Here is a 24,712-nt window from a genome sequence, read left to right as displayed (position 1 = left end):
CGGGGAACTGTTTGTGTGGGCAGCTCCTCTCAGCCAGTCTTGGACTCGACCTGCAGCCGCTGTGTAACGCGCGTGTGGTTCCTGGGGCTGATGTTGGCTCCAAGCCCCAGCTGCTGAAGGAGCCCGGCGGCTGTTGTTTTGGAATCGTGAACGCGTTTTCCAGGAACTGGTCCCTCGTCCCAGGAGATATTTAGCAGGAATCGAGAGGGGGAGAGAGAGAGACAGAACCGGATCGTGAGATGTGTTTACCAAGGTCGAAATGGTTTAGGAAACAGATTTCTCGGATGAATTTTGACTGGCCTCGGGGAAGGCTGATCTGTCAATGAAAGATTTGCTGGGCTTGAGACTGACCAAACCCAGTGGTCTCTCAGTCCCCTCCAACAACCCGGGGGGGGGGGGGGGGGGGGGGGGGCGGGAAAATTGTAGGGTTTGGCTTCAACGGAGCGGGAGAGGCAGTAACACCCTCCGAACGTGAGGGAGGGAAAGGAAGGAGAGTGTGGTGGTAGGGCGGGTGAAGTGACAGAGAGGAAGTACTGAGGGATAGGGAAGGAGGGAGAGGGAGGGACGGGAGAGAGCCCTGGGAAATTCAGAGGGAGGAAACGAGATTGCCATAGGGAGTGGGGAGACCTCGATTCTGAGGGGAGGGAAGTTCAGGATCAGGATAGTGTTACAGTTAGGCCATTTGGCCCATCGACTCGGTGCAGTCAACGTCACCTCGCACCTCCCCAACCTCTTCACCCTCAGACATCCACTTCCAAAAGTTCGTAATTGAATTTGAAATTAAGCAGCAGCTTATCGGAGAGTCCTTCACGCCGGAGCCGGGCATTAGGGCAAACTCAAGTCGCCTCTGGTCAGCGAGCAGTGAGGGTGAAGGGAAGGATAGGGAGGGATATGGTATGAATGAGGGTCCTGTGGTAAATGGAGGGGGAGGGACGGGACGGCCCTGGCATAGAGGGAGATGAGAACAGTGAGGGTGAGACTGAGGGATGAGTGACTACAAGGACTGCGTTGAGGGAGGGTGTCCTGGGGATTGAGTGAGGAGAGGGTGCAGGGAATGCGACCCTTGGGAATGAGGGAGCGAATGAGGTTTAAAGTGGAAGGCCCAGCTCGAGAGACGGAGAGTGGAGGGAGGAGTGAGGATGATCAGGGGAGTGTGAGGGGAGGAGGGGGGTCCCATGAGACGCTGGGTCTGGGGAGGAGGGGGTTTCTGCAAGGGGAGGGCAATGGCATTCTGAGTTGGGGTGGGAAGGGCAGAGAATTCCTGATGGGGGGGTTATGGGGGAGGGGTTTCCCTGATGGGGCGGGGCGGGGTTTCCCCGTGTCATTACCTGTGGAACGTTGAGTCTCCGTCTCCTGGCAGCGGCTGTAACTAAGCGCGGGGTCAGCCAATGAGAGGCTGGGGGCGGAACCGAGAGGGAGCGGTGTTCCAGAGGAAAAAAACTCGAGGAGGCGGAGCGGCTCCATAAACAGGAGCATCTCCCCGGGACCGGCTTCATAAACAGGAGCATCTCCTCAGGACCGGCTTCATAAACAGGAGCATCTCCTCGGGACCGGCTCCATAAACAGGAGCATCTCCTCAGGACCGGCTTCATAAACAGGAGCATCTCCTCAGGACCGGCTCCATAAACCGGAGCATCTCCTCGGGACCGGCTCCATAAACAGGAGCATCTCCTCAGGACCGGCTCCATAAACAGGAGCATCTCCTCGGGACCGGCTCCATAAACAGGAGCATCTCCTCAGGACCGGCTTCATAAACAGGAGCATCTCCTCAGGACCGGCTCCATAAACCGGAGCATCTCCCCGGGACCGGCTCCATAAACAGGAGCATCTCCTCAGGACCGGCTCCATAAACCGGAGCATCTCCTCGGGACCGGCTCCATAAACAGGAGCATCTCCTCGGGACCGGCTCCATAAACAGGAGCATCTCCTCGGGACCGGCTTCATAAACAGGAGCATCTCCTCAGGACCGGCTCCATAAACCGGAGCATCTCCCCGGGACCGGCTCCATAAACAGGAGCATCTCCTCAGGACCGGCTCCATAAACCGGAGCATCTCCTCGGGACCGGCTCCATAAACCGGAGCATCTCCTCAGGACCGGCTTCATAAACAGGAGCATCTCCTCGGGACCGGCTCCATAAACCGGAGCATCTCCCCGGGACCGGCTCCATAAACAGGAGCATCTCCTCGGGACCGGCTCCATAAACCGGAGCATCTCCCCGGGACCGGCTCCATAAACCGGAGCATCTCCCCGGGACCGGCTCCATAAACAGGAGCATCTCCTCAGGACCGGCTCCATAAACCGGAGTATCTCCCCGGGACCGGCTCCATAAACAGAAGCATCTATCTCCCCGGCAACAGGACACAACACCAACCCGGGAGACAGCACTTACTGGGACCGGGAAGAGCAGCTTCAGAGATCCGGAGCATCTGTCGCCGTCCACACACCCGGTGGTTCCGAATCGCCTCGCAGTGGAAGAGAAGCGACCGGCACCGGGAAACTTTCTGGGGGTACTGCAGCCCCCCTCCTCCGGTAACAGGTGCACTGGGCTCGGGGGGCAGGAGATGTAACCCGGGGGGTGGCAAACTAGCCCGGGCTGGTGTGTTCAGGAATGGTTTGCAGCAGGAAGTGTAGGCTCGGAGTGTGTGTGTGTGAGTGTGTGAGTGGACACTGACTGTAGCAAGGACTGACCAGATTGTAACCTGCAGAGGTTTGATACTGAGTTGTGTCCGGTTTGTGATTCTCAATAACCCAGCCCCCTCCCAGACTCCTTGGGAGATTGATCAATTTGCATTATTTATAATCTATCCCAACCCGTGTCAGTAAGAGGCTGACAGCGTGCAACTCGGATTAATTCAAAACATCAGCAACGTGGATGGCCAAGAACATCACTTACGCAGGCTTGGCACCACAGGTGTGTAACTTCTGTTTTCATAACATTTGAAACAATATTTTAAAATGCAATTACATGTTATAGTCAGCTCAACATTCTCCTTTCAGTGCGCTGCCCAGATAAGGGGACATATTTATTACCTTGGAATCCGGGACACGATGAGGGTCAGAAAGTTCAAATTGGACGTGGGACTTACCTTAAACTGGAGTCTTCAGCGTCTGTCCATTCCATCATTATCGAGGATGGGGGTGAGTTTTAAATCGATAGTTAACTTCGAACACGCTGCAGACTCGTAAAATCATCCCAGTCATTAACAGTTTTTCTTTTTTAAAAAAAATAGAATCAGTGTTCGTGAATGTATTTTAACGTTGTTTGCCGAAGGTAAACATAGCGCTCGGAATTAAAATGTGAAATGTAACACTGCTGCTGAAGGCACTGAAATTCTCCTGGCGCTTCAGGGACTTTGAAATATTGAGGTTTTCTGCGCTGGGACGTGTAATTACACCACCCCCCCCCCCCCCCTCCCCCCGCCAAACCATCCCTTTCCGTTTCTGTTTGCCCATTGCTGAACTCTGGGTGTCACTTCACAGGCAAACTTGTGTTCAGCGACACGCCGAGGGAACCCATTACTCTGAGAGCCCATTATATTCTGATCAGGAACGGCGGGGAGCTACACATTGGAGCGGAGAGGTGCCCCTACACCTCCAAGGCTACCATCTCTCTGGTCGGCAGGTCAACAGAGGACCCACAGGTCGAGCGATTCGGCAAGAAGTTTATCGGTGTGGACAGAGGAGGGGTCTTGGAGCTGCACGGCAGGAGGTGTTTGTCCTGGAGCCTGCTGAGCCGCACTCTCTACCCGGGCGGTTTGCGGTATGGAGCCTATCGCTTCGACCGGCGCCGGGGCAGCAGGGGACTCAATGTCCGAGTCGTGGACCCAGGCACCGGCAGGCTGCTGCGGGCTGACCGCTTCGACACCCACCTCTGGGCGAACGAGAGCCGCCGGCTGCAGGAATTCCTGCGCTCCGAGCCCGGGGGGCGGATCGTGGCGCTGGCGGTGGGAGATTCGGCGGCTCGGAGCCTGAGCGTGTCCGCCAGGAACGATCTGCGGGAGCTGCTGGGCAGTGAACAAGCCAGGCATCTGGGCTACAGGTCAGGCACCTTCCTGTTCTCTAACCGCGGGAGCTGAATGCAGCACTGCATTCAGGTGGCCACTTTCAAATAAGCTGCTTCTATTATTATGTTAGACATTCAACAACCTGTACAGGGATATTTATGGCACATCTCTGCAGCAGGTGAGACTTGAACCCAGACCTCCTCGTTCAGAGGTATGGACACTACCACTGTGCCACCTGAGCCCCCTCAATGTGAGTTGATTCTACTGAACACGCTGCCTTGTCGTGTTCCACAATGTGGAGGGAGCTGTCTCCCTGTCTTGCGGCCTGTTAGCCACAGGTGGTTAGCACTGCTGCCTCACAGCGCCAGGGACCCGGGTTCGGTTCCCACTTCGGGCGACTGCCTGTGTGGAGTTTGCATATTCTCCCCGGGTACTCCGGTTTCCTCCCACAATCCAGATATGTACCGGTCAGGTGAATTGGCCATACGAACTTGCCCCGTAGTGTTCAGGGATGTGTAGGTTAGGTGCATTAATCAGGGGTAAATGTAGAGGGATGGATTTGGGTAGGATACTCTTCGGAGGGTCGGTGTGGACTTGTTGGGCCGAAGGGCCTGTTTCCACACTGTAGGAATTCCTAATTCAATTCTTGTAGTTGGGGGTAGGGGTGGTGGGTTCCAGGTATTTCATTGACCCTCAGCCAGTGCGACACCCAGAATCCCAGTTCCAGGGAGCAGTCTGCAGGGTTGTTATCTCCCGGTCAGTGTCTCTATTTGCACGCTGTGCTAGCGCTCTCTCCTCCCCCGGGGACACAGCTCCCAGGGTGCAGGCTCCACTGCAGGGCCTGAGCACAGCTGTCTGAGGCTACCTGTCCCCTCAGACAGTACAGGGGGAGCGCTGCACCTGCCGGCATTGCCGGCTTTTGGGTGATTGTTTTGAAGGGAAGCTCTCTCCTACTATACTGGGGTGGGTGTTTAAGAAGATCGCATGGCACTGTTTCTCAGACAGTGGGGTGGTAGTGCTGGTGGTGGGGGCAGGTGGGGAGGGGGTGATCACCCTTGCTATGTTGTCAATATACACCCCCATAATCAACATACGTTTTTATTTAACTTGCCGACGGTCTGTTAACTGCTACCTTTCCTGCCGTACATCAAGAGTTCAATTCAACAAGTACTTCCTCAGTATGAGGTTTAAAGGCGCTATATAAATTTCGTTTCCCTTTATCCCTATGTATCTGACAGAGACTCAGTTCCCACAGCAGGGAGATGGGACCTTACATACCCGGCAAGATAGTATAGTGAGAGAGAGACCAGGGCAAGCAAGAGGATTGGAGAATGCAAGGAGATTATGTTTCTGTCTGAATACCAGAATGGAATAAATTTCTGCTGGAAAGTCTACACACTGTCACTGAGACCGTGTGGAATAGGGGCATGAACTCGGTTGGGCGGCACAGCAGCTCAGTGGTTAGGTTCGATTCCAACCTTGGGTGTTTGTGTGGAGTTTGCACGTTCTCCCCGTGTCTGCGTGGGTTTCCTCCGGTTGCCCCGGTTTCCTCCCACAGTCCAAACATGTGCCGTTGGGTGAATTGTCCATGCTAAGTTGTCCGCAGTTTTAGGTGCATTATTCAGAGGGAAATGGGTGTGGCCGGGTTGTCGGTGTGGACTTGTTGGGCCGAAGGGCCTGTTTCCACACTGTAGAGTGTCTAATCTAACATTGCGAGTTTTTGACCACTACCCTCCAAGCTCCCACTTTACTGAGGTAACTGTGGATCAAATGAACGGGTTCTGCCCCCCCCCACCCTTGCTCTTGGCCTTTGCCTGGGAGGCTCGGCCTGTTTGTCCATCTTGTCGCCCTTCCTCGTCTTGTTGACCTTTTTACCAGCATAAATATCACATTTGCATTGTATTCGTCTACAGATGAAATAAACACGGTGTTATGTAGGCTAAAACATGTGTGAACGCGTTTGACATGAATCTTAATGAATAATTGGAACTTGATGAATATCTTCTGAACGGGGTTGGGATTTTTACGACTGAACTGAAACAATAGGCTACAATGTCTTCATTTAGTAGATTTGATTCAGCGCCAATGGGATATGTGTTTCACACAGGCATAACTTACTGATCACAATAGGAGCCACCATGGACAGCTCCCCAAGTCCTTTTGAGGGCCACTGGCCCGGGTTTGTTGACGGAACTCGTTCAGTAACAACGGAAGCAAAAACTCTCCAAATCCCGACCGAGAGAGAATCATATAATGTCACTTTCAGAAGAGCTGTAATTTTGTGTAAAACAATTGCGGGTACTTGAACAACGCATTGTAAATCATGATTTGGAGATGCCGGTGTTGGACTGGGGTGTACAAAGTTAAAAATCACACGACGCCAGGTTATATCCAACAGGTTTATTTGGAAGCACTAGTTTTCGGAGCGCTGCTCCTTCATCAGGTGGTTGTGAAGGAGCAGCGTTCCGAAAGCTAGTGCTTCCAATTAAATCTGTCGGACTATAACCTGGTGTTGTGATTTTTAGCATTTCGAATCGATTGTGAAGCTAAGTGTATTCAGTCTTATCTTTGTCAATTTGCTTCAGGCAGCCTTGGGCTATGGTTGGAGTTATTCGTGACTCCGAATCATTGGTTGTGGAAGACAGACGGTTATATCAGCCTAACGGATCCACTGGTATTGCCATAGCAAGGAGAGACTTTCAGACTTATGATGGGACTCATTTCACAGTTACTGCCTTCAGTGAGTGGGTTCACGGTGAGTCCAGGAATAGCTTTATATTTCTGCAGTGCTTCTCAGAGCTCAGATTGGACCTTTCACGACTCATCAATATTTGGAACAAGTCAATGCTCACTGAAGTGAACCTGAAATTCTACCTCTCTGGCGGAATAATTAGTGACATTTTGCATTTGTAAGACTGGTATTTCAAAGGTGCTTCTCAGGGACGTTTAGGCAAAATGTCTAAGCTATTTTAAAAAAATTAAGACAATTATCTTCAAATGGCTACAGCACATAAGGAGGTTATTCAGCCCATCATGTTCCCTGCTAGCCCTCTGCAGGGTTCTCACCAATGCATTATACTTTTGATTGATAATGCAATTTTCTTTTAAAAGCTGTAATTGAATCTGCCTATATCTCACACACAGCCTGTGACTTCTAAATTCTAGCCACTCAAAGGTGAAAGTTTTTTTTGGCAATTCTTTACATCTGATCCCTCTTGTTCTTGATCCTTCAATCAAGGGGATCAGTTTCTTTCGAGCTACTCTGTCGTGTCCCCTCATGATTTTGAGCACTTTTACAAAATTTCCCCTCAACTATTCCTCTCCTAAGGGCAGCCATAGCTTTTCGAAAGAATCTGCAGTTATTCCAAAAAAATCAATAACTTTGAAAAAAGATATTTGAATTCCCAATGGTCAACCTGAAAAGGAATTGCAACATGAGGTCACATTTTAAGATCATTACTGTAACAAACTAAAATTGACATTAACTAACCACTACTTAGTAGGTAACTCATTCTCTACAGAAAAGATGACCCTTACTAATATCTTAATGTAACTGACTACCTTATAACACACTTTCCACAGAATTCCAGTCTTTATAGCAACAAATCTAGTTATTCTGCTACCAGTGTGTTCACATCTTCCCATTTCACTGAGTTAGGTCATCAATGACTGTTGTAAACGATGCTGTGGCTTTAAGAGTTTTTTTTTCTGTTTTTGTTTGAGAAAGGTTATAAGACAGAGGTACCGAGTTGTCTAGTTGGAAAGCCAGTAAACAATTTGTGAGGCCTTGGGTATTTGTTAAAGTTAAAACAGTAGAAGCAGTCTGAATGGCTGTAGTCTAGCTGCCACAGAACCACAATCTCTAGTTTAGTTTTCAGCAGTTTTTGGGGTCTTGAAGAGGTGGAAGCCTTTTTTTTAATCCCTCTCTCGGATACAGCCAAAATCTGGAGGTCATCTGCTTGCTACAGAAGTCACGTGTGAGACAATCTGTTTTCTGAATTTGCCTTTTTGCCAAGAGTGTAATGATAAGATGTTACAATATTGGAACAATTAATTAGTAATAAGTACTGTACCTATTTTTTGTTAAGCATTCCAATAGAGTTAAGCTATTCCAATTCCTTTTTTCTTTTGTTGTAATTTAACTAAAGTGATGAATAAAGTGTATTTTGCTTTAAAGCCGGTAGTTTGACCAATTGAGATGCATTTGAAAATGCAACATCTTACATTTATCTTAAAATAACAAAGCGTTAGGGTTTAGACTATCTTCTGATTGTTTTGAGAGGGTTTGGTCTGGTCAGTTACACTGTCAAAGGTCATACCGATCAGTCCTTTGAGAATTTACAAACATCTTTCATTGCTATATGAGGAAGAGCAGGATACTAACACTGATCCCTGGGAAAGTCTACCACAATCCTTCCTCTGGTCTGAAAAACAATTGTTCACCACGGCAGCCTGTTTCCTGTTATTTAACCAATTTCACATCCATGTTATTATTCTTTTTATTTCACAAGTTCTAACATTTTGTAATCCCACTTGATCAACTTCCTTTGGAGTCCACATACATGCCATCCAAACAATTACCCTCATCAACCCTCTGTGTTCCTTTGTCAAAAATCTCAATGCAAGTTTTGAAATTTTGAAATACAATTTGGCCTTAATAAGTCAGTCCCAGCTTTCTTTAGTTAACCCACATTTATCCAAGTGACTACTTAATTTTGTCCTGGATCATCGTTTCCAAATGTTGCACCACCACTAAAGTTAAACAGACTGGCCTGTAGCTGCTGCACTTGACCTTGTATCCTGTTTTGGAAAAGGTTTGCAATTCTTCAATTCCTAGCGCTGACCTTGTATTTATAGAGAGTCATACTGCCCATGGTCCTCAGTTTCCTTGGATGCCTCTGATCTTGTCATGGTGCCTTATTATGTCCACGCAGCTATCCAATACCTTATCAACTTAAAATCAATCAAGTGCCTGAACTACCTCCCCTTTAACCATGACTTCAGTAGAAACTTCATTCTTTGTAAAGACAAATTAATGTATTACTTATGTCCCCTGCTTCCATGTGTAAGTGAGGAAGTAGGTTTCAGGAGTAATAGATAGAGGACTGGAAAGGCCTAGAGGTTCTTAGAATTTAGGCAGCTAAAAGCAGAGCTGCCAATAGTGGAATAACAAAAACTGGGGACAACAAGGGAGGTTTGAAGATATTTATGAGGTTGTAGGGCTCAAGGGAGTTGCAGATGAGGGCATGAGAGGATATAAAGAGGATGTTGATTTACCTGGCCAAGAATCAATGTGATCACAGGAGTGATGGGTGAAAGGGACATGAATTAGAACGTGAACAGAAGCATTTTCGGTGAGCTCATATGTACGCAGGGTGAGAGGTCAGATTGAAATAGCCATCTAGAAATAATTAAGACAAAGATGAGGTGTTCAGTGCCAATTGCATTGACACAGCAGTAGAGACTGGTGATGTTTTGTAGGTAGTCTTTGTGAGGGGGGCAGATACAGTATTCTGAAGTTCAGCTCAGGGTCATAAACCAAGGTTGTTAGATGGTTAGCATCATCCACCTTCCGAATACCATTGCAACAGTTGATCAGATTTCATGGGCAAGACTCACACTCCTCTCAACCCTCTATCAAACTAGCCCTGAATAGGAAAAATGGTCAACTCTCTGTTTAGGAATAAAAGTCCATGTGAAAGAGCATTGCATTTTAGCATTGCAGTTTCTGGCTGGAATTTAAAAAGAAAATTCCTTAGTGCCAAATATATTTGAAAACAACCTTGCAAATATCAATTAAATCAAGTAAACTAGTGCAGTTACATATTTATGAGCTGATAAATCTTGATTGACCTTATCTATTAAAATCATTGGATTACTGAACATGAAGTGTGACATTCAGGACGAGGATATATGGTACAGAAGCCGCCACTTAACTAGGTCCAACCAGTCCATGCAAATTATTAAAGCTCCACTCAATCCTCCTCCCATATTCCCTGATCTGTTTTGATCATTGTAACCATCCTAGCACTCATTTACTCATCCAGCTTCTTTTAAATACATGCATCCTTTTTACTCCAATGACTCCCTGTTATAGAGTTCCACCACTACCATTTCTATGTGAAGAAGTTTCTTCCACATTCTGTATTGTATTTCTGCTGTATAAGAGGATACGTTCTCTCTGTATCCATGCCAACAAAGCTTTTCATGATTTTAATGACCATTATTTGGCCAGCCCTCCAGAGAAAGTCCTGCTTGTCAATCATTTCCTGAGATATGTACCCACCTATTTCTGAAATAATCTTTTGGAAATCTTCTATGTAACCTCCTCTCCTACAACCTGGTTAGCTTGGGGGAGGTAATATAAATGGGAGCTGACTTGTCCCTTTGCATTAGTTAAAATGAGGCAAACAAGTGGAGCTTGTGAAAGGGGGACAAAGTTAACATGGGAGACAAATAAGAGAACTCCATCATTGAGAAGTTACTAGTTTTTTCTGACAAGTAAGCGTATGAATTATTTAAAAGAAGCTAATTTCTTTTAATCAAATGGAATCATTTTTGATGCGCATCATCCAAATCTATGTCTTTTGCTTCTTTGTAAAATGCTGTACAAATGTTTTTTTTTTGACAGGTGTACCTCACTGTGGCTTTCGTGTGGAGGTGTCGAAGGGTGTAATTCTTAATTTAATGGATGATGCCACGAGCTGGTTGCCTGGTAATCAGATAGTCATTGCTAGCACTGACTATTCAATGTATCAGGCTGAGCATTTTAAACTCCTTCCCTGTCCCAAATGCAAAGTTAATCAGGTCAAAATCGATGGTAAGAAATATTCTGTTGCTGCTTAAAAACCTGATAGGTGTGCTTTGCATCAGTATGTTGCAATATTTTTGTTCAATATGGATTTAAATTGCACAATATGTTAAAGTTTTAATTTCAAAATACCTGAGATAGAATCTGTTTTCTCTCTTGGGTATTTTTGCCAAGAAACTTCAAACTAACTAGTCTCTTTTTAATGACTGGAATATGAAGTGTTGAAAACTGTGTGCGCGAAGTCGGGCACAGTTCCAGTGGGACCAGAAAGTATGCAGGAAGTGCCTCTGGCTGCAGTTCCTGGAAGCTCTAGTTTTAGAGTTGGGTGGCGGTGGCTGGGTACACGATGGAGCATCCGTGCAGCTGAGCGTATTGTGGATAGCCTGCCCAGACAGCTAAGAGTCTGAAGGCATGGAGAGAATGGATGACAATCAGGCAGAGTCAGTGGACTAGACAGACAGTGCAGGAGTGTCTTCTGTGGCCATTCCCTTGCAAAACTGATATAGCACTTGGATACTGTTGTGGGCATTGACCTTATAGAGATAGATCATAGAATCCCTACAGTGCAGGTAGAGACCATTTGGACCATTAAGTCTCCAAACAGCATCCCACCCAGACCACTCCCACACTCTTGCCATGTAACCCTGTATTTTCCATGGCTAATTCACCTTCTCGAAATATCCCTGGACACTATGGGTAATTTGGCATGGCCAATCCACCTTTTGATTGTGGGAGGAAGCTGGAGAAAACCCATGCAGACATGGGGAAAATGTGCAAACTCCACACAGACATTCCACAGAGGCTGGAATTGAACCTAGGACCCTGGTAATAGGGGTTTAATCATGAGGTGACTGGATATTTCTCCAGCCGCAAACAAGACCCGAGGGTGGTATATTCCCTCCCAGGTGCTGGGGTCAAGGATATCTGAGTGACTACAGGACACTTCTGGAGTGAAAAGGGTGACCAGCCAGTGGTCATGGTACCAAGGTCATAGGTAGGAAAAGGGATAATGTCCTAAAAGCAGAATATAAAGAAAATAGGAAGCCATTTAAAAAGGAGGACCTCAAAGATAGTGATCTCAGCATTGTTACCAGAGTCACATGCTAGTCAGTCAAAATAGCAAGATATATCAGATGAATATGACTGATGAGATGGCGCAAGGGTTTCAGATTCCTGAGGCACTGGGACAGATTCTGGGGGAGATGGGACCAATACATACTGGACAGGTTTCACCTGGACAGGACTGGAACAGGGGGATTATTTGCTAGTCTGGTTGGGGAGCATTTAAACTAAAATGGCACAGGGCTTGGAACCTAGACAGGAAGTCAAAAGAGGGAAACAAGGGCAAAAATTAAAGATAATGAGAAATAGGCAAAGTGATAGCAAGAATCAGCAGGACCATAGTACAAAACAATGGGATGAAGAATGTTAAAAAGGTGAACCTTGAGACCTTTGTGTCTTAATACATGGAACATTCATGATAAAGTGGATGAATTAGTCACATGAATATACATAAATGGATATGATGTAGTTGGATTTACAGGAGTGTGGCTGCAGGGTGACTAAGGATGGGAACTGAATATCCAGGGTATTCAGCTTTCAGGAAGGACAGAAAAAAAGCAAAAGAAAGTGGGATAATGTTGTTAAATAAAGAGGAAATTAACGCAATAGCGAGGAAGGATATTCACTCCACTGCAGTGAAATCTGTATGGGGAGAGATCAGGAACACCAATGGGCAGTAAACGGTGGTAAGGGTTGTTGGATCTTATTAAATCTTCAGGGCCTAATCTCCATCTGAAAGATGTAAAGAATTGGCCCTGCCAATATGGATACATTGATGGTCATCTTTCAAGATTCTATAGAACCTTGGACTGTTCCTGTGGATTAGATGGCGGATAATGTAAAGCCTGTATTTAAAAAAAGGGTCAGAGAGAAAACCGATCTATAGATTGGTTAGCCTGACTTTGGTAGTCAGGAAAATGTTATCAAATGTCAACTGTAAAAGATTTATGAATAAAACACTTGGGAAAACGGTGACAAGATCAGAGTCAGCATGGATTTACAAAAGGGAAAATGGACAAATCTATTGGAATTGTTTGAGGATGTGACTCGTACAGTTGATAAGGGGAAGCCAGTGGGTGTGGTTTACTTGGATTTTCAGAAGGCTTTCGATAAGGTTTCCATAGGAGATTAGTATGTAAAATTTAAAGTGCATGAGATTGGGGGTGGTCTACTCATACTGACATAGATAGAGAACTGGGTTGGCAGTCAGGAAACAAAGAGTAGGAATAAATGGGTTTTTGAGTGGAAGAGAGTGGGGTTCCACAAATGTCAGTTTTTGGCTCCGGCTAGTCACAGTATGTAAATAATTTAGACAAAGGAACTAATTGTAGTACCTCCAAGTTTGCAGGTGACTCAAGTTGGATGGGAGGATGAGCTGTGAGGCGGTTGCAGAGATGCTTCAGTGTGATTTGGACAACTCGAATGCATGGACAAATATATTGCAGAGATCATCCACATTGGTAGCAAGATCATGAGTATAGATTGTTATCTGAATGGCAATAAACTGGGAAAGAGGGAGGTGTAACAAGACTTGGATATCCTTGCACACCAGCATGTAGGTAGCATGCTGGTACAAACAGATGGTGAGGCAGTCAATGGTATGTTGGCTTTTATAGGATTCAAGAACAGAAGCAGGGATGTCTTGCTGCACTAGTACAGGGCCTTGGTGAGACCACACTTGGAGTATTGTGTGCTGTTTGGCCTTCTTATCTGAGGAAGAATGTAGTGGCTATAGAGGGAGGTTTTCCAGACTGACTCCTGACTGTCATTCCAGGACTGATATATGAAGAGACGGATTGCTTAGGACAATATTCACTGGAGTTTAGAAAATGATGGGGGAATCTAATACAAACCTATAAAGTTCTAACAAGATAAATCAGAGTAAAAATGGAAAGGACATTTTGAGGCTTGAGGATTCCAGAACCAGGAGTCAAAGTCTCAGGATAGGGATAGGCCATTTAGAGGGATGTGGGTCAAATGCAAGCAATTGGGATGAGTTCAGTTTAGGAAACCTAGTCGGCATGGATGAGTTGAGCTGAAGGGCCTGTTTCCATGCTGTATGCCTCTACAACCCAAAGAGTGGTAAGCCCATGGAATTTCCTACCACAGAAAGCAGTTGAGGCCAAAACATTGAATATTTTCAAGAAGGAGTTAGCCATAGTTGTTCAGCCATGATCATATTGAATGGCCGAGCAGACTTGAAGGGCTGAATGGCCTCTTACTATCCTGTTTTCTGTTTCTAACAATGTTATAATTTTGCCCAACTGTTATGTACCCCTTTAAAACTGGACGGGAGGGAAAACTACTTCTGATATAATTCTTGAGTTTGTTTTTCTCCAATTCAGGCTAGAGTTTAGGATATGAATGAACAGAAATATTTTGAAACATCAGGTGTACTGTGTTTGGCAGGGGGAATATCACAGGTGAACATTATGAACGTACAGTTTTGTAAGACATGAAAGCATAGGAAATAGGAACACGATGAGGCCATTTAACCTCTCAAATCTGCTGTACCGTTCAAACAGATCGTGGCTGATCATCCGTCTCCACGCCATTTCCCCTACTTTCCCCATTTTCTTTGTGTTGTTAATATCAAGTAATTTATCTACTCCTGTCTTGAATGTGCTCAGTGACTGAGATTCCACAGCCCTCTGGGATAGAGAATTCCAAAGGTTCTGAGTGAACAAATTCCTCTTCATCTTAGTCTTAAATGGTTTGCCTCTTATTCTGAGACTTATCTTCTGGTTTCAATCATACCAACCAAGGGAAACCTCCTATCTACATCTATCCTGTTAGGCCTATAAAGATTTGGTAACTTTCAATAAGATCACCTGATGAATGCACCTAGCCTACACATCCCTGAACACTATGGGAAATTTAGCATGGCCATTTCACCTAACCTGCACAACTTTGGACTGTTGGAGGAAACCCACGAAAACACGGGGAGAATGTGCAAACTTCACTCAGTCGCCTGAGGAAGGAATCGAATCTGGGTTCCTGGCACTGTGAGGCAGCCATGCTAACCACTGAGCCACTATGCCACCCTTCTCTTGTGATGAAGACTAATGTGTCATTTGACTCTGCTAGTTTTTAGTGACAACACTTAGCAAAGTCTATTCTCAGCAGTGGACCTTCTGCAACAGTTAGTTATCACAATGTGCAAATGCATTGGCGCACAACTGGCTCCTTATGTAGTCCAGTAGTAAGATGTTGGTCCCAGTAGATGACTTGGCCCATAAAAGCTTCATTTCTATAGCATTCTCATGACCTAAAGATGCCCCAAATGTTTTACTTTGGAAATCTAGTTGATGTTACAATGTAAGTATGTGCCAGCGAGATTGTGACAGCAATCTCCCTGAGCAGCAGCCAGTTTTAGATGTTGTTTAAGGGATAGATATTGGCCTAGACACTGGGAAAACCCACTTGCCCTTCTTCAAAAAAATGCCATGAATTATTTTCGTTATTGACCTCAGATACTCTGCTTTGCTTCTTATTCAAAAGACTGCATTTCTGACAGTGCAACACTTCCTTTGTCCTGCACTGATATGTCAACCTGGATTATGTATTTAATTCCCTCAGTCTATTAGCTTCTGAAATTTCCCCTCTTGACAGTCTGTAAGTATGACATTCCATATGTTTCCTCCTCTTTGCGTTCTCAACTTTCTACGATCACCTACAATTTCACCTGAAACTCTTCCTTTATCCCAGTATTAAAATGAAGTCCTGCTCCACTGGTTCTTGGTGCCGAAGCTGTATAACGTTTCCCATTTCTGTTCCAAGTTGGAGACTATTGAAAGCTGAGTTTGATATTTGTTGGTTGGCACTTGTTGAGTTAACATCTCTAATACAGGTATGGTGTAATACACTAGGTCCTTACAGGCAGGTTTTGTATTTTGAAGGTAAGATGACTCATATTAGATCATCACAGCAAATTGTGGCATTTAAAACACATGATCTGTTCATATAGGTAAACCCCGTTATCTTCATATGGGTGAAGTTATTGATGGAATCGATATGCGGGCTGAAGTTGGACTTTTAAGTAGAAATATCCTTATAAAAGGAGAAATGGAGGACTCTTGTTATGGGCAAAACTTCTGCCACTTTTTCAGCCATGATACATTTGGTGGACAGATAAAGGTAAGTGTTGCCTAAAGTTGTAGCCTGCGTCACTTATTGGTGCAAAGTTATTGTATATTTGGATTCAGTAACTTGCAAATCCAACACTATTGTAGAAATGATTCATTCTTAAAATTAAATTGTGATTCAATGAACAAGATGTCATAATCCTTCACTTGTGTTTAGTAAGTCAAGTAATTAAATATATCAGGGCTTTCAGGAGTCTGGCTCTACATGGAGTTTATTAGCAATTTAAAGTAATTCATTACTGGTGAGATTTATGACATAAATGACGAGATTTTAATCTCATTCCGTGCAGTAGGAGATCTCTGCAAGTAATTGCTTCTGGTGACAATAGTAAACTTACATTTAATAGGTTTGAACTACCTGCCTTTGGCTTCTATTTCAACAAGCACTGCATCATTCAAAACATAGACGAGTGCCTCCATGAAGGACTTACTGAGAGATTTCAGTCTCATTTGTTAAACATTAGCCACTATTGTTGCCAGAAATGTTTTTCTGTTTCTTTTCAAATTAATACTCCCTGATAATATCAGCATCAATAAGGCTGGCATTTTATTGCCTGCCTCAGGTTAACATTGAGAGTCTGGTGGTGAATTTTCTTCCAGAACCATTTATCATGAAGTGGCTTCTTTAACTCCAGTGTGAAAATTGAGATTTTGACGTGATGGTGAAGGAATTACAATTTACGGAGGTGCAGGGTTTCTGCCACCCAGGCCGCAATTTCCTCCAACTTTGAATCTTTGGCAGAGGGACATGTGACCACAGTTTACAGAGTGGCTGTCAGTGGGGCTGCTATCCTATTGAGAATGGCAATCCACTCTAAACAAAAAGCTGCTGCTCTAATCAGAGCCGGGGAGTTGAAGCCAATCCCTAGGATGGAACCTGGAGAATGAGCACATGTCAATGGACATGTGACGGCAGAATAAGGTCTTGGGTACTGGGTCCAGCGGTCAGGACCCAGCAAGGGGGCACTTTGTGAATGTAAATGATGCCAATGTCACTGAGGTGGCCATTGCTGCTGAAGGGCCCCCTCTATGAGCCAGACCATGCCCATGAAGTGACTGGAGGCCCCGTACAGAAGCCGACTGAGAGTTTATCTGATGGTTCCCTGATCCCCTTCCATTTGGTGGTTCAGCTCAGTGGAGGGGACAAGAGGTGATTAATCGGCCATTGAAGTCACTCATTTAGGCTACAGGTATAGGAGCCATCACACAAGACGGCAGGAATAGGCATTTTGACGGCCTTGCACAGTCTCTGTCTGTCCCCAGGTGCTCCCTAATGATCTGCCTAAACATACAAGTTAGAACAATGGAGCACTTCCAATGGAACAGTTTTTGGTGCGCCATTATACCTTACATTCATTCATAGGAAGTGGGTATCGCTGGCTGGGCCAGCATTTACTACACACCTACAGTTGCTGTTGAGAAAATGCTGGTGAGCTATTTTGCCTGCTTGGCGAGGAACATCTTGGTTTGGGGAGGTACAATTGATGAGCACTTGTTCACTTCCATCCTGTAAATGGTTTAGGATGTTGTTTCTTTAGTTTCTCATTGAGAGTCCTCTTTACAATCCTGGTCAGAAACCACTCCACCCAGAGAGAAAGCAGCAGGCTGGCGTGCTTATAAAATTTTCATTCACATTGGTGGAAGACCTCATCACCCCATGGCAACCTTTATTTTGCATACAGTTTCTCAGCTCCTTCCTGTATACTGTTGATGAGGGGGTAGAGTTTGTAGTGGACGGTAGTATTGTAATGTTACATCCCAGGCACATGCTGGTAATGCCTGAACAATTCCAAAAAGTACATTCTACATAATTTAGTTTCCAGGGAGCATCGAGATTTAATTGATCACATTAGTGCATTGACCGAACCATGAATGAAATCCAGCAGCTGCAGAACAGGTTTCAAGGAATGGGGAGACAAGAATATGAATAGTATACAGATGGACTGGTATCAGTGTAAGTGCCAATACCCATAATCATACTGTTTCCTGTTGGAAACTCAATGTACTATAGCCAATTCCAGCCTTAGAGACATAGACTGTTTTTAAATCTCTTAAAAGCTGACCAAAAGTGGAGCTGATTAATTTATTCTCTCCACTGGCTTATCATTGTAGGTGACTGTGTCTTGCTGAGGCTGGGTATGAGGTGGCTCCTCCTGGCTACAATGCATGGGTGACTAACTTCAAACCAAGAAAGTTGGATCATAGTGTCCTTGCTTTATTGGAAGTTAGAGCTGAAAATGTGTTGCTGGAAAAGCACAGCGGGTCAGGCAGCATCCAAGGAGCAGGAGAATCGACGTTTCGGGCATGAGCCCTTCTTCAGGAATGGCAACCTTTATCTTTATTGGAGGTTAGGCAGAAATCCTCATTCCTGGAATGTTTCCACTTCAAGCCCCATACAGCAGTGTTTTGAAACTACATGAACAAATGAATCTTGAAACATCTTAGAGTCATAGAGATGTACAGTGGAAACAGACGGTTCAATCCAACCCGTCCATGTCGACCAGATATCCCAACCCAATCTAGTCCCACCTGCCAGCACCTGGCCCATATCCCTCCAAAACCTTCTGATTCATATACTCATCCAAATGCCCCTTAAATGTTGCAGTTGTACCAGCCTCCACCACTTCCTCTGGCAGTTCATTCCATACACATACACATACCTCTGCATGAAAAAATTGCCCCTTAGGTCTCTTTTATATCTTTCCCCTCTCACCCTAAACCTATGCCCTCTAGTTCTGGACTCCCCAATCCCAGGGAAAAGATTTTGCCTATTTATCCTATCCATACCCCTCATGATTTTATAAACCTCTAACGTCACCCCTCAGCCTCCGACGCTCCAGGGAAAACAGCTCCAGCCTATTCAGCTTCTCCCTATAGCTCAAATCCTCCAACCCTGGCAACATCCTTGTAAATCTTTTCTGAACCCTTTCAAGTTTCACAACATCCTTCCGACAGGAAAGAGACCAGAATTGCACGCAATATTCCAAAAGTGGCCTAACCAATGTCCTGTACAGCTGCAACATGACCTCCCAACTCCTGTACTCAATACTCTGACCAATAAAGGAAAGCATACCAAACGCCGCCTTCACCATCCTATCTACCTGTGACTCCACTTTCAAGGAGCTATGAACCTGCAGTCTTTGTTCAGCAACACTCCCTGGGACCTTACCATTAAGTGTATAAGTCCTGCTAAGATTTGCTTTCCCAAAATGCAGCACCTCGTATTTATCTAAATTAAACTCCATCTGTCACTTCTCAGCCCATTGGCCCATCTGATCAAGATCCTGTTGTAATCCGAGTAACCTTCACTGCCTACTATACTTCCAATTTTGGTATCATCTGCAAACTTACTAATTGTACCTCTTATGCTCCCATCCAAATCATTTATGTAAATGACAAAAAGTAGAGGACCCAGCACCGATCCTTGTGGCACTCCATTGGTCACAGGCCTCCAGTCTGAAAAACAACCCTCCACCTCCACCCTCTGTCTTCTACCTTTGAGCCAGTTCTGTATCCAAATGGCTAGTATTCCATGAGGTCTAACCTTACTAACCAGTCTCTCATGGGGAACCTTGTCGAATGCCTTACTGAAGTCCATGTAGATCACATCCACTGCTCCGCCCTCATCAATCCTCTTTGTTACTTTTTCAAAAAACTCAATCAAATTTGTGAGATATGATTTCCCACACACAAAGCCATGTTGACTATCCCTAATCAGTCCTTGCCTTTCCAAATACATGTACGTCCTGCCCCTCAGGATTCCCTCCAGCAACTTGCCCACCACCAACGTCAGGCTCACTGGTCTATAGTTCCCTGGCTTGTCCTTACCACCTTTCTTAAACTGTGGCACCATGTTAGCCAACCTCCAGTCTTCCGGCCCCTCACCTGCGCCTATCGATGATACAAACATCTCAGTAAGAGGCCCAACAATCATCTCCCTAGCTTCCTACTGAGTTCTATTGTACACCTGATCAGGTCCTGGGGATTTCTCCAGTTTTATGCCTTTCAAGACATCCAGCACTTCCTCCTCAGTAATATGGACATTTTTCAAGATGTCACCATCTATTTCCCTACATTCTATATCTTTCATGTCCTTTTCCACAGTGTACACTGATGCAAAATACTCATTTAGTATTTCCCCCATCTCCTGCAGCTCCACACAAAGGCCGCCTTGCTGATCTTTGAGGGGCCTTATTCTCTCCCGAGTTACCCTTTTGTCCTTAATGTATTTGTAAAGACCCTTTGGATTCTCCTTAACTCTTTTTGCCAAAGCTATCTCATGTCCCTTTTTGCCCTCCTGATTTCTCTCTTAAGTATATTCCTACTGCCTTTATACTCTTCTAAGGGTTCACTCGATCTATCCTGTCTAAACTTGACCTATGCTTTCTTCTTTATCTTATGCAAATCCTCAATATCTTTAGTCATCCAGCATTCCCTATACCTACCAGCCTTTCCTTTCACCCCAACAGGAATATACTCATTTTCTCATTTCTGAAGGCTTCCCATTTTCCAGCCATCCCTTTACCAGTGAACATCTGCCCAAAGTCTGCTTTTGAAAGTTCTTGCCTAATACTGTCAAAATTGGCCTTCCTCCAATTTAGAACTTCAACTGTTAGATCTGGTCTGTCTTTTTCCATCACTATTTTAAATCTAATAGAATTATGGTCCTTGGCCCCAAAGTGCTCCCCCACTGACAGTCAATCATCCGCCCTGAATTATTTCCCAAGAGTAGGTCAAATCTTGCACATCTACATCTTGTAGAACATCTTGATGTGAATTCTTAACGATTTGTTTCTCTGATACGATATATGGAACCCCGAGTTAAGTCTTTGATCTTGCCTCAGTAGATCCTACAAAACTTTGCCTCAGTTCACTTGTCTGGTGTGGAGCTGACGAACATGGGCCAGCAGATTCTCGGGAGTTATCCAGTGCACTTTCACCTGGCTGGAGATGTGGACAAGAAGGGTGGGTACAATCCACCAACCTACGTGGACAATGTAGCCATTCATCACTGTTTCTCCAGATGCGTTGCTATACATGGAACAAATGGCCTATTGGTAAGTCAGACTGAATGTTGAGTCTGTTTTCTTTACAAGCTTTTACAGACTGAACCTACATGAGCACTTCAGGTCAGAGTACAGTGCAATGACATTCATCATCTCGGCTCATGCCTGCTCATCCAGTCTGCTAGCAAAAACTACATCAAATGAATCCTTTTGTTGAGATGCAGCGAGGGAGGCAGAGAGAGCTGGTAATCCAGAACCCTGTTCTGGAAATACTGATTTGAATCCCACTGCAGTGGTGGAATTTAAATTCAGTTAATTAATTGAAAGTTGGTACTGGCGATAGTGATTGTGAAATCCTCTTTGATTGTTATCAAACCTATCTGGTTCACTGCCATATTTAATCTGCTATGTTTACCTGGTCTGGCCTACATGCGGCTCCAGAACCACAGCAACATGGTTGACTCTTAATTGCCCTTTGCAATGGCTGAGGAAGACTCTCAGTTCAAGGGGATTTAAGGAAAGGCAACAAAGGCTATTGCCCACATCCAATGAAAGTACGAATAGAAGTATTTATTTTGTCCCATGAAGGCATTAAATAAACAGAGTTTTAAATAAAGGCAAATCCTTTCTTTTCCTTCTCCCAGTCATCATATGTCCTCCATTTGCTCCAATCTCTAACATTGATTTTTACAGGGTTTGTTTAAATTGTTTAACTTTCTGTACTTAATGTGCTGTGTCTAACTTATAATGAAACTCTCTGATTGATGTTTGAACTTTTTCTGCTCTATGTTGTCCCACAAACTACACAGAATCACCAGGAATTGTGTAACTGTTCAAGTTTAATCAGTAATGATGTATCAAATACTTGGACAATGTAATCTTGATGATTACAATATTTTCCGTGGTCAATGTTTTAAGAATGTGCTATTTCATGGTCACGATATCAATTACTTTGTGTTGAAGTTTTTCTTTATAAAGGACTTGACGGATAAATTATTTTCTCCTGTAAAGTCTCAAGGCTAAAATGGCAAGTTACATTCCGTCAAATTCAGACTTTCATTGAATTTTTTTTGTCAAATTAGTAAAAACTCATTGGGGTGCCAATCAAATGGACTGCTTTGCCCTATTTGATATTGAATCATCTTGCAGCTGTACCCATCCAGGCAATTTCTAGAAGAAACAATCCCACCCCCCGATCTTTCCATATCACTACAATTCTGTATACCTGGAAACAGCCATATTAATCTCTCTTTATTTTCCTTTCTATTGCAACCTTATAATTAAGGATGGATTTTTCTCCTCAAGTTCTCGATCTCTGACATTTTACAACCCAGTGTTTCCTTTACATTGATTTCAATGGGAAATGTATTTGTAGGGAGCACTGATTTTGCTAACACTGTTTTGTCCTACTGTTCAAATCAAACCGTTTTGCTCCTTACACTTCTTAGGTTTGACAGTGCACAATGTACGTCTGGAGTTCAGAATGGTGTCAAACCTGGCTTTGTGTAATGGGGAGCCAGACAACTTTGTAACTTAATGTTTACGTGTGAGAGCAGGGATTTCCCCCACTCTCTCTAGTCAATGCCTCTACCTTTAGGGAGGCTGGTCTAAGGTGAACAGAATGAGCTACAGTTACATCTCCCTTTTTAAACAGGGCAGTTTTCTTTTACTCATTGATGGGATGGGGCATTGCTGGCTAGGCTAACATTTATTGGCCATCCCTAATTGCAAAGACAGTATTAGAAGTCATTGCTGTGGGTCTGGAGTCACATGGGTCAGTCCAGGTAAGGTAAGGATATTAGTCAAGCAGATGAATTTTTATGACCATTCACAGTGGTTTCCATTAGACCAGCTTTTTATTCCAACTTAATATATTTAGCTTCTGCCTAACTGGACTCTGACCTAATTATAGTGATATGAACAGTCTGATCATTTCTTCCTGCAGGTAAAACACACGATAGGTTACGACACATTGGGCCACTGTTTCTTTCTGGAGGATGGAGTGGAACAGAGAAACATACTGTATCACAACCTGGGCCTCCTTACTAAGCCAGGCACTATTCTTCCTTCAGACCGCAATGAGATCATGTGCGTTACAATCCGTGATCACATTTATGGAAATTACATTCCTGTGCCAAGCGCTGACTGCATGTAAGTTAAACCCAAGCTGGGCTGTCCTCTGTGGATGTAAGCTTAGAGGTTGGATCTGAAAATGAGACCACTGTCCCAATGTCAAGCCTTGCTTATGCTTCCTATCAATCTCACTGGGTTATGCCTGAGTGCAAAATGTCGGCAAATCTCCATAAACAGCCTAGGAACATAGGAAAATGACAAACTCACAGCATAAATTTCTATTCTTTAATTATGGGGATTAATGTTTCAACCTATTCCTGTCAGTCAGGCTGAGCAGACCAAAAGCTACAATCAGGGAAACCTGATTGGTAATGTGAACGTAACTGATGCATCTTAAGAAACAGCTAACACTGAGCAGATCTCAGTGAGGACAAACATTACCATTTCCACACAGCAAGCTTTGATTCCTTTTCTCCACTCAGTTTCTCCAGGCCCAGAAACCTGTTTGACCTGGGTTACATTCAAAGTGGTGATAAAAGTTGGAAAGACAGCTTCATGAAAATATTTGTGAACAATCCTCTTCCTGGTTTCTTGACGCAGCTCTGTTAAAGCCAGAAGTGGGTAGGTTTGATGTTGGTTGGATTTGGGTTGGAAATTATTTTAAATTTCAACATCCAATCCATTGTGTGGGACATCACACAAACTAGTTAAGGACTGGATGTTTCAATGGAACCAGAATAAGTGGGAAAGGTGTAGGTTTAACTTTCAACTTATGGGTTTGACTACTAAACTCTTTGTCCAAATGTGATGCTTGAACCTACGGTGTACAGACACAAGACTGAAATTAACGTCATCACAATAACAAGAGAGAAAGTAGATTAGATTCCTTACTGTGTGAAAACAGGCTATTTTAGCACAAGTCCTCACTGACCCTCTGTAGGATAACCCACCCCCTCCTACATTTACCGCTGACTAATGCATCAAACACTGCAGGCAATTTAACATGCCAATTCACCTGGCCTACACATCTTTGGATGGTGGGAGGAAACCCACGCAGACACGGGAACTCCACACAGACAGTCATCCGAGGCGGGAATTGAACCCAGGTCCCTGATGCTGTGAGCCAGCATTGCTAACCACAGACCCACCGTGTTGCCCATGTGGCACTCCTGATGAAGGGCTTTTGTCTGAAATGTCGATTTAACTGCTCCTCGGATGCTGCCTGAACTGCTGTGCTTTTCCAGCACCTCTAATCCACCATGTGGCTGTAGTGGCAGTTAAACTATTTCTCAAATTATTATTTAAAACATGATAATATTTTAATAAAAATGGGAGTCTGTTCAATAATTGCACCCTGCTGGTGCCTTAAATACATGTAAATATGACCTTACACCAGTAAGAAATGCCTTTGGTTTTTTTTGTTGGATAGAGTCAAACTCTAATGTTTGCTTGTTCCTTCATATGTACTGAACTATTTCACTGACTCTTTTTGGATATAAATATATTTTTATGAATAAAGTATATTTTTGAAATAAAATATTAATAATGGATCAAATGTGATCTTCAGTTTAGTTGCCTTTTGCTGAATTTGTAAAATATTCAATACAGTG

The 24,712-nt window shown here is 44.4% G+C and overlaps 2 protein-coding genes across 6 annotated transcripts in view; both read left to right on the top strand.

Annotated features, from left to right (window-relative positions):
- LOC140468793 (cell surface hyaluronidase CEMIP2-like) overlaps positions 1-24,712 on the top strand; it is a 151,982-nt gene that overhangs the window by 40,101 nt on the left and 87,169 nt on the right. For 3 of the 4 annotated variants that reach the window (XM_072564814.1, XM_072564816.1, XM_072564815.1), the window contains exons 4-10: positions 2,999-3,139; positions 3,482-4,040; positions 6,591-6,760; positions 10,637-10,825; positions 15,846-16,015; positions 20,871-21,080; positions 22,975-23,180. In XM_072564814.1, the coding sequence (XP_072420915.1) occupies positions 2,999-3,139; positions 3,482-4,040; positions 6,591-6,760; positions 10,637-10,825; positions 15,846-16,015; positions 20,871-21,080; positions 22,975-23,180 (1,645 nt within the window). The remainder of the gene's footprint in view (positions 1-2,998; positions 3,140-3,481; positions 4,041-6,590; positions 6,761-10,636; positions 10,826-15,845; positions 16,016-20,870; positions 21,081-22,974; positions 23,181-24,712) is intronic. The other variant, XM_072564817.1, reaches the window with a different exon arrangement.
- The window catches only part of LOC140468795 (cell migration-inducing and hyaluronan-binding protein-like), a 258,752-nt gene continuing 235,431 nt past the window's right edge, over positions 1,392-24,712 (top strand). The window contains exon 1 of one of the 2 annotated variants that reach the window (XM_072564819.1): positions 1,392-2,530. The gene's annotated coding sequence lies outside the window, so the exon portion shown is untranslated. Of the gene's footprint in view, positions 2,538-24,712 lie in introns of both variants that reach the window. The other variant, XM_072564818.1, reaches the window with a different exon arrangement.

Source organism: Chiloscyllium punctatum, chromosome 48 (genome assembly GCF_047496795.1).
Source record: "Chiloscyllium punctatum isolate Juve2018m chromosome 48, sChiPun1.3, whole genome shotgun sequence".
In the NCBI taxonomy this organism is placed as follows: Eukaryota; Metazoa; Chordata; class Chondrichthyes; order Orectolobiformes; family Hemiscylliidae; genus Chiloscyllium; species Chiloscyllium punctatum.
This window is presented reverse-complemented; position numbering and strand designations above follow the sequence as displayed.